Below are 18,591 nucleotides of genomic sequence, written 5' to 3'. Positions count from 1 at the left end.
TTTGTGTTATTTTCAGCTGAAAGCTTTACTAATATTATGAAACTACATTCAACACAACTGCTGGTTAAACGTAAGTACCCTCCTCCAAAACTTATTTTCTTGTACAAATACCAGATTCACTTGAATGAGTTATAATTAGTAACTATTAACTACAACGATATATAAATAACTGTTAGTAACTATTTTCTAAATAACACTTGTTATATATCTTAGGACTCTGAATTATACATACTCATTCTAGGACATTTGGAAATTATCAAAAGTTTAAAGAAAATAAATAGCCACAATTCCAAACACCCAGAGATAACTTACTGGTAATATATCAGTGTATATCCAATCATATATTTTTATATACATACTTAGAATATTTTTAAAAGAGACTACAGGGAATACACAGACTTGAATCCAACTTTCATTTAGCACTTTATTGAAGACTTTTCCATATCATTAAAGATGTCTCAAAAATATATTCAAAAAATTAAAATATTTCATAATATGACTAAAACATGATTAATTAGATCATTTTTAACAATGTCAGACATTCAAGTTGTTTTTTCCTTTTTGCTAGTGTAAACAGTGTTGCAATAAGCATCATTGTATATAAATATTTCTCTGCTATCTCTGATTGTTTTCTGTGGATAATTCCATAGATGTGGAATTACTGGATCAAAGGGATAAACCCTTTCAAACATTCAACAAATGCTGCCACGCTGCTTTCTAAAAAGACTGAATCAATTTATTATTCTACCTCCTGTATACAAGAATATCAATATCCCTTACAAGTACTGACTGCCTTTTTTCTTTTTTGCCAATTTGACTGGCAAAATATTATAATTTTTCAAAATTTATAAAGAACTCATAAACTCAATAGCAAAAAAAACAAACAATCTGATTGAAAATGGGCAGGTGTAACAGACATTTTTCCAAAGACATACAGATGGCCAACAAGTACATGAGAAGATGCTCTACATCATTAATCATCAGGAAAATGTAAATCAAAATCACAATGAGCTATCACCTCACACCTGTTAGAATGGCTACTATCAAAAAGATAGAAGCAGCAAGTGTTGTTTAGGACATGAAGAAAAGGGAACCCTCTGCACTGTTGGTGGGAATGTAAATTGGTACAGCCACTATGGAAAACAGTATGGAGGTTCCTCAAAATATTAAAATAGAACTACCATGTGATCCAGCAATTCCATTTCTGGGTATTTATCTGAAGAAAACATTAATTCAAAAAGATATATGCACTCCCATGTTCACTGCAGCATTATTTACATTAGCCAAGATATGGAAACAACCTAAGTGTCCATAGACAGATGAATGGATAAAGAAATTGGGGTACATATATGCATTGGAATATTATTCGGCCATTAAAGAATGAAATCTTGACATTTGTGACAACATGTACGGACCCTGAGAGCATTATGCTAAGTGAAATAAGTCGGACAGAGAGAGACAAATACCATATGATCTCTTTTATATGTGGAATCTAAATAAATAAATAAATACATAAAACCAGGCTCACAGATACAGAGATACAGAGATCAGATTAGTGGTTTCCCAGAGGCAGGGACTGGGGGAGTGGGAGAAATGGGGGAGCTGTTTTGGGGTTTGTTTTTTTTTTAAGTTTAAATAAATTGAATTTAAAAAGCACAAAAAACAAAACAAAAAAATATTGTAACTCATTCTTGAATTTTTAATTACATTTTTTGGTTACTAGTGAGATGACTATTTAAAGATATTTAGCTCCTTTATATTGATTATTTTATGAAGTATCACTTGGAGTTTTTTGAAGTATAAGAGTTCTTCATATATTATAGATGTTAGCCTTTTGATGTACTTGTTATATTTTTTCATAAATCAACTATACTCTAATATAAAATAAAAAATTTTTAATAAATATTTTATTTCAATGTATCATTTACTTTTTAGTTTTGTTTATATATTTTTATGACATTTTAAAATGTAATCAAATCTATTAGTATTATCCTTTGTGACTTCTTTCTCAGCTTTATTAAACAGAGATGGTTTTCACATGACAACCACATTTTAGAAAAGAATGCTTTAAGACATTATGTTCTTTTCAATTCCTACTGGCTTTCTTACAGTCAAAAAGTAAAATTAACAGAAAGAGAACAACAAATACTCCACTAAATATGTAAGTATCACATCGTAGGTTTTAATTATTCACATACCTGCTTGTCACAATTATGACATCCTCAGTGATGGTAGCCATTTCTTTGATAGTAAGGTAGCACATTCTTCTCAATGTTTGCTGAAAAATTATTTATAAAAGGCAAAAGGTTATTCATAAGGAAATGGTTTTTTAAACTGTTTGAAGTGAGGACCCCAAGTAAATATATTTAGAAAGCTATTCTTAAAAAGATTCTCGGGCTTCCCTGGAGGCGCAGAGGTTGAGAGTCTGCCTGCCGATGCAGGGGACACGGGTTCGTGCCCCAGTCCGGGAAAATCCCACATGCCACGGAGCAGCTAGGCCCGTGAGCCATGGCCGCTGAGCCTGCGCGTCCGGAGCCTGTGCTCCGCAACGGGAGAGGTCACAACAGTGAGAGGCCCGTGTACCGCAAAAAAAAAAAAAAAAGGCCTGGATGAGAAAATATTCAAAATTCTAGTATTTCCTAAACACAAGTAATTGATGCACTAACAGTAGAAGACACCTAGATGAAAATTCAAAAATTCAGTTAATTACATGGATCTTTATACAGAAGGACCCAAACTGTGACTGTGACAATGTGAGTCCAAAGACAGGTTTTTCAAAGTGCTAAAGGCTTGTCCTAGAAAATGTATTTTTTAAATTCTTTAAAAATATATACAGAGAGACATGCAGACTCTGTGTTTTCCTCAGTTCAGCATATTTTTTCTTAAGGTATTTGTGGTTGTACAACTACTATTTTCAATTATCAAGATTTCTAGATGGATACCTGGATCCAAAAGAAGTGTTAAACAAACTTTCGCCCACCCTTTCTCCTCACCTGGATCTCTGATTTTATTCATAAACAGTCATACTCAATGCTCAAAGCCTTGGTTCCTCTAGCCTGTCTAGCCTCATTCTCTACCAAGTAACTTCATATTTCTTATAAGTAGTGAAACTCAAATACATCAGACCCAGCTCCAGAGTCCAAGCTGTACAAAGGATCTGTTGGAGACTACTGAGCCCATTAAGGAACAGGCAGAACAGAGTGAGGATTCTCATGGTGATTAAACAGAGAAAAAAATCACCCCAGAATGAGAAAGGCAGCATGGGGGCAGATAATGAGGCATATCACATCCATATGAAGCTACTATGAGAAGAAAGCAAAAAAAATGACAATCAAAACTTCAGAGCAGAAGAAAATTTACACTCCCCCCCCAAGCAAAAATCTACCATGAAGCAGAATAAAACTGGAGATCCAAAAAAATTTAGCTAAAGCACAAAAAATGGAGGCTCAACACTGTTAGTCACTAGGGAAATACAAATTAAAACCACATTTCATATACCACCTCACACCCACCAAATTGGCTAAAATTAAAGAGTGACAATGTAGTGTTGACAAAGATGTGTTTTTAACAACTATACTGCCTAAACAAATACACAGAAATGCTGAATAAAACAGAACAAAAAAATTTTAATACACAGCCAAGGGAAAAATGAAGGGAAATTCACAGGTGCCCAAAATGGAAAAACACACAACTCATAGCCACAGAAGTGTAAGCCCAGGGTCTTGCATAGGATAAAATATCTAAAGTCTACAAAAGATGGGATTCTAGAAGGTATATTCTTCAGGCACAGGGAAAATTATTCTAGATAATAACTCAGAAATACAGTAAGGAATGAAGAGTAAAAAAAAAAGAAAGCAGTAAACACTAACAAGACAGAATGGTATTGGCGTAAGAATGAACAAATTTATCAATGGAACAGAAAAGACAACCCAGAAATATACCCACATACATACAGTAAACTGATCTTTGACAAAGGAGCAAAGGCAATACAAAGGAGTAAAGATAGTCTCCTCAACAAATGGTGCCAGAACAACTGGATATCCGCATGCCAAAAAGATGAATCTAGACGCAGACCTTACACTCTTCACAAAAATTAACTCAAAATCGACCACAGACCTAACTGTAAAATGCAAAACTATAAAACTCCTAGAAGAAAACCTAGATGATGTTGAGTATGGTGATGACTTTTTAGATACAACGCCAAAGGCATCATCCATGAAACAAATAATTGATAAGTCAGCCTTTATTACAATTAAAAACTTCTGCTCTGCAAAAGACAATGTCAAGAGGATGAGAAGATAACACAAACTGGGAAAAATATTTACAGAACACATAACTGAGAAAGGACTGTTATCCAAAATACACCCCAAACCCCCCAAAAAACAGAAAAACCTCTTAAAAGTCAAAAATAAGAAAAACAACCTAATTTTAAAATGGGCCAAAGACCTTAACAGATACCTCACTTAAGAAGAAAAACAGAAGGCAAATAAGTATATGAGAAGATGCTCCTCATTATATGTCATCAGGGGAAGGCAAATTAAAACAGCAAGATAGGGCTTCCCTGGTGACACAGTGGTTGAGAGTCCGCCTGCCGATGCAGGGGACACGGGTTCGTGCCCCGGTCCGGGAAGATCCCACATGCCGTGGAGCGGCTAGGCCCGTGAGCCATGGCCGCTGAGCCTTGCGTCCGGAGCCTGTGCTCCGCAACGGGAGAGGCCACAACAGTGAGAGGCCCGCGTACCGCAAAAAAAAAAAAAAGAAGACAAATAATCTGAATAGCAGCATATCTATTTCCTTTTAAAGTAGTTAATTATCAAAAACCTTCCTACAATGAAGATGGTTTCAATAGTGAACTCCATCAAACATTTTAGGAAAAATTAATAATGATTCTAGAAAAACTCTTCCAGAGAGCAGAGGAAGAACCACTTCTCAATTCATTTTATGAAGCCAACATTACCCAAATACAAAACCCAAGAAAAAACTATACATAAATATATTTCATGACCACAGACTCAAAATCCGTAACAAATTTTAACAAACAGAAAACAAAGATTTTATATTTTCCAGGAAAATAAATGCATCTCACCATATTAATATACTAAAAAAGGAAAACCACAATAATTCAATGGATATAGAAAAGACATTTGACCAAATTCAATACCCATTTATGGAAAAAAAAAATCTCCCAGCAAACTAGGAACAGAAAGGAAATTCCTCAACCTGATAAAGGTCACTTATGAAAAACTTGGAGCCAGCATCACATTTAATGGTGAAAGATTAAATACCTTTCCTCTAAGATCAGGAACAAAGCAAGGATGTCCTCTACCATCACTTCTATTCACACTATACAATAGTGCAAGAAGACAAAAAGGTAAGATAAACAAATAAAAAGCATACAGGGCTTCCCTGGTGGCACAGTGGTTGAGAGTCCGCCTGCCGCTGCAGGGGACACGGGTTCGTGCCCTGGTCCAGGAGGATCCCACATGCCACGGAGCGGCTGGGCCCGTGAGCCATGGTCGCTGAGCCTGCGTGTCCGGAGCCTGTGCTCCACAACGGGAGAGGCCACAACAGTGAGAGGCCCGTGTACCGGAAAAAAAAAAAAGCATACAGACTGAAAAAAGTAAATCCTAAGGAATCTCCCAAAATACTCCTAGAAGTAATAAATAAATTTAACAAGATCACAGGAAACAGGTCAATATACAAAAGTCAATTTAATCTCTATAGACTACCTACAAACAATACAAATGCAATAGTATAAAAAATGTTAACTGCTTCAGGGATAAAGTTCACAAAATATGTATAAGACTTTTATGCTGAAAGCTACAATACTGCTGACAGAAATTAGAGACCTGAATAAAGGGAAATATATACCATGTCTATGGAGTAGAAAACTCAATAATGTTATAATGTCAATTCTCCTCAAATTGATCTCTTTGTTTTAAATTTTCTTGTAGTTGAACATATTGATCTTTAGAGTCAATGCAATCACCATCAACACTCCAGCAGGCCTTTTTAATAGAAATGAACAGGTTGATTCTAAAATGCATAGAGGAATGCAAAGAACTTAGAAGAGCCAAAACAACTTTGAAAAGGAAAAAAATAATAATAAAATAGGAAAACATGCACGACCTGATTTAAAACTTACTATAAAGCTACAGTAATCAAGACAGTGTGATACTGGAATAAGAATAGATAATATATATCAATGAAAATAATAGAATGTTCCAATGTGCCATTGTAACGCAATCATCATTATTTCTTCCTCCTCCTCCTCCCTCCATATTGGTATGCAATTATTCCAGTAGAATTTGATGAGAAAAGAAAGGAGGAGGAAAAGGAGGGGGTGGTGGAGGAAGAGGAAGGAGATGAAAAGAAATTCAACCCTCACTTTATATCATGTACAAAAATTAACTCAAAATGATCATAAAGCAATTTAAGACACAAAAACTACAAAATGCCTAGGGAAAAAGCATAGGAGAAAATCTCTATGACCTTGGGTTAGGCAAAGATTTCTATAATACACATCAAAAACACAATCCATAACAGGAAAAAAAACCATGATAAACTGGACTTCATCTAAACTTAAAACTTCTGCTCTGTTAAAGACTAAGAAAGTGAAAAAACAAGACACAGACTAGGAGAAAATATTTGGGAAACATCTGATAAACAACTTCTATCCAGAATACATTAAGATCTTCAAAACTCAATAATAAGGAAATATACAACGAAATTATTAAAATTGGGCAAAAGATATGAACAGATCCTTCATCTTGGAAGATATATAGAAGGCAACAAAAGCACATAAAAAGATTTTGAGATAATTAGTCATTAGGAAAATGCAAATTAAAACTACAAAGATACTACTACATACGTATTAGAATGACTAAAATTAAAAAATAAATAAACAAACAAAAAACATATAATACCAAGTGCTGGCTAGAATGCAGAGCTACTAGATGCTTCATACAGTAATGGGGGGAATGGTACTGTCACTTTGGAAAATGGGTTGGCAGTTTCTTACAAAGTTAAACATATATACACCTATCATATGACCCAGCAATTCCACTCCTAGGTATTTACCCAAGAGAAATAAAAACTTACATTTAAAAACTTATACATGAATGTTTATAGCAACATTATTCATAACCACCAAAAAATGGTAACAAACCAAATGCTCTTCAGCTAATGAACAAATAAACTGAGGTACATCCATACAACAAATTACTACAATGAAATAAAAAGGAGTAAACTGACACAAAAAATAACATGGACAAATATCAGATGAATTATGCTAAGTGCCTGAAAAGAAGACTCAAAAGGCTTCATATAGTATGATATCATTCTTATGACTCCTGGAAAGGCAAAACTATAAGGAAAGAAAAGAGATTACTGGTTTCCTGGGCCTGAGGATGCGAGGAATAGATCATATAGTAGGGAACTTTTTGGAGTGATGGAAATGTTCTAAATCTTGACTGCAGTGATGATAATACTACTGTATGCATTTGTCAAAACTCATAAAACTATACCCTAAAAAGCGTGAATTTTACTATTTGTATATTATACTTAAAAAAAAAAAGAAAGAAAAAGAATGCAGTGGTGAGTGAATGAAAAGGCAAGCCACAGACTGGGATCTGGGAAGGAGAAAATATTTACAAAACACCTATCTGATGATGGTCTTGTATTCAGAAAATAAAAAGAACACCTACAACTCAATAAGCAGAAGATAAACAACCTGATTTTTTTTTTAAAAAAAAGGTAAAAGATTTCAACAGACACTTCACCAAAGAAGATAAACGGATGGCAAATAAGCATATGTTTGCTTAATACATGCTTAATACATTCATCATTCAGGAAATGCAAACCCAAGAATGCCACTTCTAGATACTAACCAAAGAAAATGAAAACATAGGTCCACACAAAGACTTGTACTTGAATATTTTTAGCAGCTTTGTTTATAATATCTGTAAACTGGAAACAACCCAAATATCCATTAACTTGTGAATGGATAAATAAAGACTACCTCCATACAGTGGAATACTACTCAGCAATAAAAATGAACAAACTACTGATACATACAAAAACTTGGATCAATCTCAAAAGCTAAGGGAAAGAAACAAGACATAAAAGTCATAAATGACTATATACTATATGATTAAATCTAAATGAAATTCTAGAAAATGCAAAACTATGTTGTCAGGAAGTAAATCAGTGATTGCCAGGTGCTAGGGGTTGAGGGAGGAGATAGACAACTAAGAAATATGGGGGAACATTCTGGGGTGACGAAAAGTTTCTATATCATGACTGTGGTGATTGTTCCATGACTCTATACACTGGTCAAAACACAACTGTACACTTAATTGGTGAATTTTATTGTATATTTAAGCTGATTTTTAAAATTAAAAAAACAAAGCAGATTCTTTAAAGGCTAAAATAAAGTTTTAAACCTATAAATCAATAGATGGAATATAAATAAGCAAAGAATATAAACAGACAATTCACAGAGGAGGAAAGTAAAATGGCCATTAACTATATGAAAAGAGTTTCAATTTCGGCAGTGATATGGCAATGCAAATTAAAACCACAAAGAGATGCCATATCACCTTCTTGTGAATGGCAAATATTTAGATCAGATAATAGAAATTATTATTTGGAGCAGGTAAGGATTTGGAATCAAATCAGTGTAAATTAGTACAACCCTTTAAGATCAATTTGGCAAGATCGTATAAATAGCATTACCTAGAAATTCCACTTAGAGGTATCTACCCCAGAAAAATTCTCTATGTGCACAAGAAGACATGTACATAAACATTATGTGTGATGTCATTTGTAATAGCAAAAAAGTAGAAGCAACTTATAGATCTACCAATGGGAGAATGGATAAATAAATAAGAATACTGTATATTCACACACTGGGATTCCATACAGCAGTAAAACAGAATAAAGTAAAAGTACTTGTAGCAAGTGGGCAGATCTCAAAAACATTAATTTTTTAAATTGCAAAATAATATCAAGATGACATCATTCAGATTATATTTTAAAACACAAAAATACTAAGTATATATTATGGATACAAACAGATATAATATATAAACATAGGAGGATACCAATCTCAAAATAATTATTACCCTCTGGCAAAGGAAGGCTGGGAAAGGAAGGAGTTCCACATGCCACTGGCAAAACCCCCTCATCTTCCCCACAAAAAATCATATCCTTAATTCCATACTCTGCCTAAGGGACCATCAAAACAAATCACATCATGCTGTACATGGTTACTAAACCTCAGTCACTACAAAAAAAAATAAAATATCCTGGTCATTACTCAGTAACAGTACCCCTTTTGTATTTCATTTCCAAGCATTCACTCTCCAACCACCACTCCTGACTCAACTCTTTCGCTCCATCATGACCTACAAGCCATTGATTCCATCAACTCTTTACTGTCCCAATCAGCCCCCGTTCTTACTTGCCTCCTAACCAAGCACAGACTCCACAGTCAATATTTCAATCACTCAATTTCCTTTTTCCTCCCTCTGCTTACTAACATGGCAAAATCCCAATCTTGATTAAACCCCATCTTTAACTGTTCCATGCCTTAACCTGAAGCCTGTAGCTGGAGAAAAACATTCACCATGCTACCTGGGAATACTTTAATTCATGACCACTAACTTGAAGGGGCCATGCGTCCTGTCCAACAATCCTACATTTCCCCAATCCATTTCCTAGAAAACTACTTCATGTCTTCTTCTCTTAATACAACCTCTGTGCTAGAAGCTTCGAGTTTGTCCTCACGCTATTTCTTCCCTGCTCTGCATCCTCTTCCCTGCTCCATGTCCAGCTCTTCTTCCCAACTGCCAGCCCTGTGAGCAGCGACAGCCTCTGGCCTACCACAAGACACGTGAAGCAGCCTTCCACAACTTTTATGATAGTCCCTCTCCGTGACCCCACTCTCCAGCAGCTTGAAATGCCTCGTTTTCTAGTTTAATTCCTCTAATAAATAATTCAATAATGAACACAGCAATTCTGCTTCCCTGATTGAACCCCAAATTTTGGTACAGGAAGTGATTAAAGGGAAATAGGGCCTTAAGGATAGGAATCTGAAATTGCTTTTCTGACTTGATAAAAGGAATTAATGACCCTGTCTCCAGTGGTAAAGGGGACACTAGTCATCCATGGCATGCTGTGGCAAAATACTTAAATCATCACCTGCAGACAAATATAATCAAGGACTATAGAAGACAAAGGTTTGGGTAATCAACTAGTTGCTGCCATAGAACATTTTTGTAAAAATGAGTTGTATAATGGGCTAGTTCCTTCTAAGTACACTGGCAAACTAGGTAAAAGAAAATGCTAAGCTCGGAGTTTTGAATTCACAGCTTAAGGTCTATGTCAGGGACTAGAAAACGTCCATAATGCCTTAATAAAAAGCCTCATGCCATGTGGACACAGGGCTGAGATTTCTGAAAAGTATATCCTGCAGGTGACTGAATTACAATGCAAATTCAATTTACCCCCTGTGAGCCATTTTATGTTAAAGTTAGGACCATGATTGGCAAGGAGAGGGGCCCTGAAAATCAGAATGGGGACATATGGGCAGATTCTGATGAAGTGAAGTACCTTGAACCTCTAAATTCCTCCAAGCCTCCTGGGCAAGCAGAAGCAGTCCTTCATACCCTGTCTGAGGAAATTAGGCTCCATTTGCCTGAAGAATGTGCACTGACTTTCCCTGAGATAGTTGCCTTACATGGGACACCGATGTTCCTGAGGACCTAATCCCCAAACTGCTCACTATCTAGACACATAACCAGACTCAAATCCTATAAAATCCTCGGGGTCAGGCACAAAATGTGGCCTGTGATGATATGCAATACATACCAAAAGAACTGCACAATTTGGCCAATTTATGTTAACAGAAAGCTGGGAAATACAGATCCCACAATCCCCTTCTCTGATGGTTCTGAGTCAGAGCTGGGCAAAAAGGAAATATGTGCCACATTTGGAAGACAGAAGTGAAGCACACATTATGCTTGAAAGTCAGGGTGGTCGAAGGTAATGAGAGACAGATGCAGAGGTGCTGGCAGCTTTAGTCTGTCCTCACTCTTCTTCTTCCCTACTCCATGTCCCTTCCCCACTCTGCATCCAGCTCGTCTTCTCATCTGCCAACAGCAACCCCAGGCCCACAAGAAACTTGACTAAGAACTTAGAGATGTGATAGCTATGTCCTCTGACTTCTATACCAGTCCACCTCCGCAGTGTCACGCCAGAAGCTGGATATCAGCGGTCTTCATGACTGCACGGTAGATCTGTGAGTGAACAGCTTTGAACTATATACTTTCATTCTTTCATTTTCATATGTCCTTTAATGAACATTTATAAATTTTATGAAGAGAAAATTTTTAAGTAATTTTAAACATTTCAAGCAACTTTCCCTAATTTGGAGCACTCTAAGTTCCCCCAAGGAAAACAGATAAAAGGAGCTTTTTTTAGCCTAAAAGAATTAAAAAAAAAAAAAAAAAGACTTACATCATTAGATTGAAACAATCGAGTCATTGCAAAGAAGGCTTCTGTGGCTTCCGTAGTTCCAAAGTGTTCACCCTAAGTAATTTAAATTAAGTTTAAATTAAAACAATTTCTTAAACTCAACAAAAATTAAGGATTTTCCATTTATTTCTGCAAAGATCTTTTAGAACTCAGGAAAAACTCTCTGTATAAACATTGTGCCTCTTTGCTATTTTTCTGGCTTTTAATTTATAAACCTACATAGCCATTTATCCATTCCTTATTTAAAACAATCCATTATCATACACCATGCTTTTATGAAAGTTCTAGAACAGTGGTATCTAATTTTTTAGCAGGAACTATTTTAAATTCCCTGAAGAACTGTGATTTACAAGGAGACAGAAAATGATAGTAAATTGACTTCCTTATCAGAACAGGATGTTATTGTTACACTGCCTAAGAGCAGAGATCATACCTTCTACATTTCTATAATCCAATGCCTGACAATATCATAGGAGCATAATAAATATTAAACTGTAAAGAACTATCTATTAGGAATCCCAGAAAACATGGTAAAAAGGGACCAACCAAAAGGGCAGCAGGTTAGTTATATAAAAGTAAGGCTTATAGGGCTGCTAATACATCTCAAGACACTGGCTCAAGCCCCTAAAAACATGCTTTGGGTCAGAACTTCAACGTGCTTAATAAATCATCAGAGGATCTTCCCAAAATGCAGATTCTGATTCAGTGGCTCTGGTGTGAACCCTAAAATTTTCCATTTCTAATTGGCTCCCAGTGATGCGAATGCTGCTGATCTGGGAACCACATATTTCTGAGTAGCGAGGTGTTAGATAACCTATTGGGTTGGCCAAAAAGTTCATTTGGGTTTTTCTATAAGATGTAACAGAAAAACCCAAACAAACTTTTTGGCCAACCCAATATTTTATTAATAGTCAAAACACTGCAGACCACAGACCACCTGAAACATTACCATTTCAACAGTTAACTTCTTCAGTAAAAACAATCCTATATAATATGTTAGGCTCAATCACTTTTCAGGGCTTCAGCTCTCATAAAAAATATAACTAGTCAATCTATTTGTCATAGGTGTAAGAATAAACAAATTTTGATGAAAAACCCTGAAAGTTTAGGATGAAAGACAAAGTATAAGAGTTTACAATTACTTAAGTCAGAGTACCCAGCTTGCTCATCATCAAGACATTTCCCTTACTTTCTTTCATATTTAGAGAACATACAGACGCCCGTCTACTTGTCAGTCATACTAGTACAGTAAATCCTAAGTCCCTACTTTTTGACTTGAAACTCAGAGAATATACGGATATGTCAACTTTAGTAGAAACTTAGTATTTTTCCATAAAGCACTACCAAGAACTAGGCAAAAGATAAAGCTAAAGTTCCCAAATCTGTTCACCTAGTTGACTGTGTTTATCAGACTGTGTGGGTAACTTCCTTATCAAGATAATTATATGTTTCAACATGAGTTGCCCATCAAAGCAGTATTGGTCAATGTAAAAATACATGCTACTCTGAACCAACTTTAACTACTCAAAATTCTGCTTATAGACTGGAGTTCCCCAACTTGGACACAATACATGCTATGAAAAGTTAAATCAAACTGACTTTGCATTAAATGTTTCTAATATAATACCACATGAGAATGTATGTTTGTGAATAGATATATTTTATTTAAAAGCATGTTCTTGTTGCTCTGCCTCCATTTGCAAGCTACAAAACTTCATGTCTCTGGATGAGGCCTTCAGTCACGAAGCATAGTAAAGTAAAAATATTCTCATGGAATTCAGATTGGAAACCACAGTCTTCTAAGCACCATATGTAAACCACCTGAGGTGGGTGGGTGGGTGGGTGTGGGTGTGTGGGTGTGTGGGTGTGTGTGTGTGTGTGTGTGTGTGTGAATCTAAGAAACAGACTCACATTTTCTAAGGCCCTAGACTAAAAATCATGAGATTTTTTAGTCTGAAGCAAAAAAAACAAAAAACCAAAAAAACACACAAGAAACAAACAAAAAAATAAAACCACACACAAGAAAAAAAAATTAAATAAATAACGATAAGAGCAAGTGGGGGACTTCCCTGATGGTGCAGTTGTTAAGGATCCGCCTGCCAATAGAGGGGACACAGGTTCAATCCCTGGTCTGGGAAGATCCCACATGCCGCGGAGCAACTAAGCCCGTGCGCCACAACTTCTGAGCCTGCGCTCTAGAGCCCGCGCGTCACAACTACTGAGTCAGCACGCCACAACTACTGAAGCCTGCGCGCCTGGAGCCTGTGTTCCTCAACAAGAGAAGCCACGACAATGAGAAGCCCGCACACCACAATGAAGAGCAGCCCTCGCTCGCTGCAACTAGAGAAAGCCTGTGCACAGCAACGAAGACCCAATGCAGACAAAAATAAATTAATTTAAAAAGAAAAAAAAGTGCAAGTGGATCTATGTTTCATGAGTGCAAATATTTTTGTTGGTTTTGTCTGCTATGTCCCCAGTGCCTAAAACAGTGCATAGAACGCAGCAGGTATGTAATAAATATATATGCTATATGACCGAATGAAAACTATTCCTGAATGTTTACTATGTGTCCAGGACTATTCTCAGTACTTCACATTTATTGTATCATTTAATCATTATAACTTTATAAAACAGGTATTAGCATAATCCCCATTTACAGAAAAAGACATTAAGGTACAAAACAATTAAGCGCAGAATCATACTGCTAGTGGTGGAGTAGGGAAAATAAATACAGGCATACCTTGCAGATACTGTGGGTTCAGTTCCAGACCACAGCAATAAAGTGAATACTGCAATAAAGCACGTCACAGGAATATTTTGGTTTCCCAGTGCGTATAAAAGTTATGTTTACACTATACTGTAGTTTATACTGTGCAACAGCATTACGTTGGAAAAAAAACAATGTACATACCTTAATTTAAAAATACTTTACTGCTAAAAAAAATGCTAACCATCATCTAACAATGCAGGGTTGCCACAAACCTTCAATTTGTAAAAAAAAAATGCAATAAAGTATAATAAAATGAGGTATGCCTGTATAAAATTTGAATATTAAAATCAAAGCTTTAAAATAGTAATATAATATACTCCCCCCAAAAGGATAAAATATCTATCTGGAATTTGTGTAAGATTTTGCAATATATTTTTATTTTCTGAACATATCTAAAAAACATGTTTTAATATTAACTAATACTTGTTAAATTCAAATCAACGTTGAGATCCTACCATGTGCTTAGCTGATTTGGTACCTCATGAATAAAAAAGAAGCGTCTGTCATACTCCTCGTCCTCAAGAAATTTTACATATTATTATGTTAATCAAACACCGTAAATTTTAAAATTAAGTGAATTTTTAAAAAATAAATAATTACACTTGCCAGAAAGTACTTCACTGCATGTTATGTATTTCTATCCCAGGACACAAATCTGAGGAAAATCAAAATAATTTACCTGGTTCAATAAGTAAAGAATCTTTGTAAGAATATGCAAACATCTTCTTGGATTGATGGGCGTTTCATTGAATATACGAGCCTGTGGAAACAAAAAACATTGCTATATATATTTTCTATCTTTGCTATCACAGACTACAGAAAATCAACTTAAATAAAGACTATTATACATTTTAATCACAGTATCCAAATAATGTTGCTTACAGTTTTCAACTTATTATGTTATATAATGAATTATTAGATGTGGCCTAGGTTTTCCATTCTATACTATTCACTCCCTTAGGTCTGCTACTTCAACTTGTGGGCTTTATCTATTAAGTAAGAATCACAATATTTATCTACATCATTTGAATACAATAGGCTTAATATCTATAACTTCCTTCAATAACCTTGCACTAAACACCTCCTTGGTGTTTTATTTAAAATTCTCAACATGTGACAGAGTCTACATATTTTTGCATTTCTATAAGCTCTAGACTCTCCTATGACAAGTAACCCCTCTTCTTTTTCCCTCAAGTATATATTCTTTGAATTCAGTTGCATTCCTTAATTCTTATTTTGTATCAGAGCATTCTGGGGCTCTTTGTCCCCCATTCTAAAATGGAATAGAAAAGAAAAAAACACACTATACTTCCAAGCCATACCTCCTGTAAGACAGCACTCTTCTCCAGATGCCGAAAAGGATTGGAGCCACTACCTATGTTACGGGGGGAAAAAAATGTCTTTAATAGTTGTCCTACACAAACTTACTTTCCACAGAAGGGTACTGAATGCTTGGGAAATCTCACCCAAGTGAAGTGACCACTTGGATTTCACAGTGATAATCATTACTAATATGCATACAAACTGATTAAAATCCTTCTGATTCTGACACTAGCTCTGTCTGCTATCCTGTAAGATCCTGTACTTCTCTTTTGCAGAAACCCTGCCTGAAATGAGTGTATTCTTTCCCTGCCTTCTTTTTACATGAATGTTAGAAATATCTGTCATGTCCATACAACTAAAATTAATGAGACTGTGGTAGGGTCCTTTGGATTTCCCTAAAGGAAAGCACTATTTTATGTGTTTCTAACATTTACTGTGAGGAGTTTATCAGAGAATTAGATACACGTCAAGCTAGAAGGGGCCACAGAGGTTTACTAACCCAACCCTCGACCACACTTAGAGCAGCTATCAATCACTGAGGGTTTGGGGGGGGGGGGCGTTGTTTCTTTTTGTTTTTTGAGGTGACTTGGCATCTTCCTCATTTACTCTGGACCAAAGACGGCTATCAAGATGCAACTCACTTTTGGATGCTTGAGTATTAAACGAGCTAGGTACCACGGAGCAGGCTTGCCCGCACGGAAGTGGACAAAGCAGAGGTCCCCGGGGAGACTGCAAGGTACAGACACCACAAAGTTCACAAACACACTCAGTCCCGTCAATCCCAGACCCACCGTGGGCCTTGCACTACCAGCACCCCACCCCACCCCGCCTCTCGCAAGCGCACACTCACTACCTCCGCCACCTGCCATGGGCCGGACTCTGGTGGGCAGCCCAGCCCTGGCGAACTGGAGCAGGTGGCTCCGAGGAGCTGAGCCGGAGGAGGGGGTTGGGGGCGGGGCCGCCGAGCAGCCCGAGGCTGCGCGCGAGCGCCCGGGCGCTCGCGCGCGACTTGAGGGGAGGCTCCGGCGCCCGGGGGAGGGGCTAGGGGCAGGCCCCCGGCTGGAGAGGAGTGGGTCGGAGGAGGGGCTGGGCTCCAACTCCGGCCCGCCGGCACACTGGCGCCCACGCCCCCAGGTCCGCAGTCCCCGAGAGCAGGTGGCGGCGGGCAGGGGAAGGGGGCCCCGCGGCTGAGGGTGGGCGTCAGACGCCCCGCGCGTACCAGACTCCTCGTCCTTCTTGTCGAATTTTTTAATCATCTTGGACGACTTCCCAGCGCCCAAGCCCACCGCCACCGTCCCAGGCGCCGCAGCCAGCAAGCGGAAGAAGCTGCAGGAAGGTCGGCCCCGTGCTCTGGCGCCGGTTGGGCCGCGGTCCCGTCACTCGGAGAGAAGGCCCGCCCTCCCCGGCCGTCGCCGACCGCTCTCCGCCCCAGGGGACGTGGCCACGCCCTCTCTTCCTCCCCAAGCCGGGCGGAGGCGGGGCCAAGGGTGGGCTCCCCGGGGCCGCGTCCCCGCCCCTACGGTGACGGGTCGCAGCAGGGGGCTCACCACGGCCCACCCTGCAAGCGACCCGGCAGCCCACGCCCGGAGAGGGCAGAATGAGATTTTATTTAGTTGGCACGCCCTAAATGGCGACTTCTCCAGGCCGCTCAGTCTCTGGAGAGAGGCGAGGGGCATGTAGGGCTTGTTTTCATTTAATGACACTGGCGTTTTTTATAATCCACTGCTGGGCCCTTCCGTTGCGGAACGCGCTCTCTCCTGGCGCGGTTCTGGTGGGCTTCTCCTCCAGGAGTGATGAAAGGGTTAATGGTTCCCAAATCATCTGGGAAGTTGGCAGGTAGCTCCCTGACTTCTTGGAGACTGCAACAAAGCACAGGGCACCTTCGTGAATGTGGATTTCCAGAGGGTTTAGGACACTTAATGTGAGACGTAAAAAGAGACCCGCTCGGAGGGCCGAGAAAGCTGCTCTTTACTCTGAGCAAGAGGATAGGTTTTGGACCACGGACTACCATTCCAACCTTCTTTATAATTCTTCCCTTCATCAACACCCACCAGTTTAGGGTCTTCCCTATTTAATCCCACCCCTTTCGAACGATTCCATCTGTGGCCATTTTGACGCTTACATAACGCTTAACTAAGTGAAGGAACTTTAACTTGTATATTCATGTTCCTCTTAGCCTTTTCAGTTCTCCTGTCCGAGAGTGTAACTAAGAAACTGTTTCTACCTTTGGCTTCACTGTCATCACTTTTTCCAGATTCTCTTTCAACTTATGCCCTTCTTGGACGCCTCCGTTGTGGGCTCTTCTTGCTCCCATCCCTCCCCCCCCCATTTTGAAGTATTATGCCTTGTAAATATCCCTTAAATTTGTTTTCTTGGGCTTCCCTGGTGGCGCAGTGGTTGAGAGTCCGCCTGCCGATGCAGGGGACAAGGGTTCGTGCCCCGGTCCGGGAAGATCCCACGTGCCGCGAAGCGGCTGGACCCGTGAGCCATGGTCGCTGAGCCTGCGCGTCCGGAGCCTGTGCTCCGCAACGGGAGAGGCCACAACAGTGAGAGGCCCGCGTACCGCAAAAAAAAAAAAAAGTTTGTTTTCTTATTCCTACTGCTGTCACCTTAATTCAGGTCCTATCTGTTTGTTTCTTGGACAGTCTCCTAACCAGCCTTCATGGCCTGGTAATCTTTTACCAAGGAAGCAATTCTCTGTGTAATCTTTCTTTATTTGGATGCCTGGTAAACATGGAAAATTATTGATGGAAGGAGGAGTTGCTAGGTTCTCTTTTACTTGAAGTAGAGACACTGTTTCAACTTCACAGTGGATTGTCTTTGTTTAGGAAAAGCACAATAATGGGCCCTTTAGATACATAAGTATATATCCACTCATTTTTCTTCAGGGAAACTGTAAAGTCACCATAATTCTAATAAATGCTGCAGACTGAGATGTTAAGTGTTCTGTTTAGAAATGT

The 18,591-nt window shown here is 38.3% G+C and overlaps 2 protein-coding genes across 5 annotated transcripts in view; both read right to left on the bottom strand.

Moving 5' to 3' along the window:
- Positions 1 to 16,979, bottom strand: part of COPG2 (COPI coat complex subunit gamma 2) — a 159,021-nt gene extending 142,042 nt beyond the window's left edge. For 2 of the 4 annotated variants that reach the window (XM_004272190.3, XM_049714609.1), the window contains exons 1-5: positions 16,851 to 16,979; positions 15,631 to 15,683; positions 14,988 to 15,068; positions 11,521 to 11,592; positions 2,199 to 2,278 (exon numbers count right to left, since the gene is read on the bottom strand). In XM_004272190.3, the coding sequence (XP_004272238.2) occupies positions 2,199 to 2,278; positions 11,521 to 11,592; positions 14,988 to 15,068; positions 15,631 to 15,683; positions 16,851 to 16,887 (323 nt within the window). In that variant the 5' untranslated portion in view covers positions 16,888 to 16,979. Of the gene's footprint in view, positions 1 to 2,198; positions 2,279 to 11,520; positions 11,593 to 14,987; positions 15,069 to 15,630; positions 15,684 to 16,484; positions 16,615 to 16,850 lie in introns of those variants that run through there. The other 2 variants (XM_033432444.2, XM_049714608.1) reach the window with 2 other exon arrangements.
- Positions 16,980 to 17,305: 326 nt separating this feature from the next.
- Positions 17,306 to 18,591, bottom strand: part of TSGA13 (testis specific 13) — a 38,966-nt gene continuing 37,680 nt past the window's right edge. The window contains exon 8 of the mRNA XM_033432448.2: positions 17,306 to 17,490. Within this exon, the coding sequence (XP_033288339.2) occupies positions 17,321 to 17,490 (170 nt within the window). The 3' untranslated portion in view covers positions 17,306 to 17,320. The remainder of the gene's footprint in view (positions 17,491 to 18,591) is intronic.

The sequence above is a fragment of the Orcinus orca genome, chromosome 9 (genome assembly GCF_937001465.1).
Source record: "Orcinus orca chromosome 9, mOrcOrc1.1, whole genome shotgun sequence".
In the NCBI taxonomy this organism is placed as follows: domain Eukaryota; kingdom Metazoa; phylum Chordata; class Mammalia; order Artiodactyla; family Delphinidae; genus Orcinus; species Orcinus orca.
Note: the sequence above shows the minus strand (reverse complement) of the source record. Positions and strands in the feature narration are given on the sequence as shown.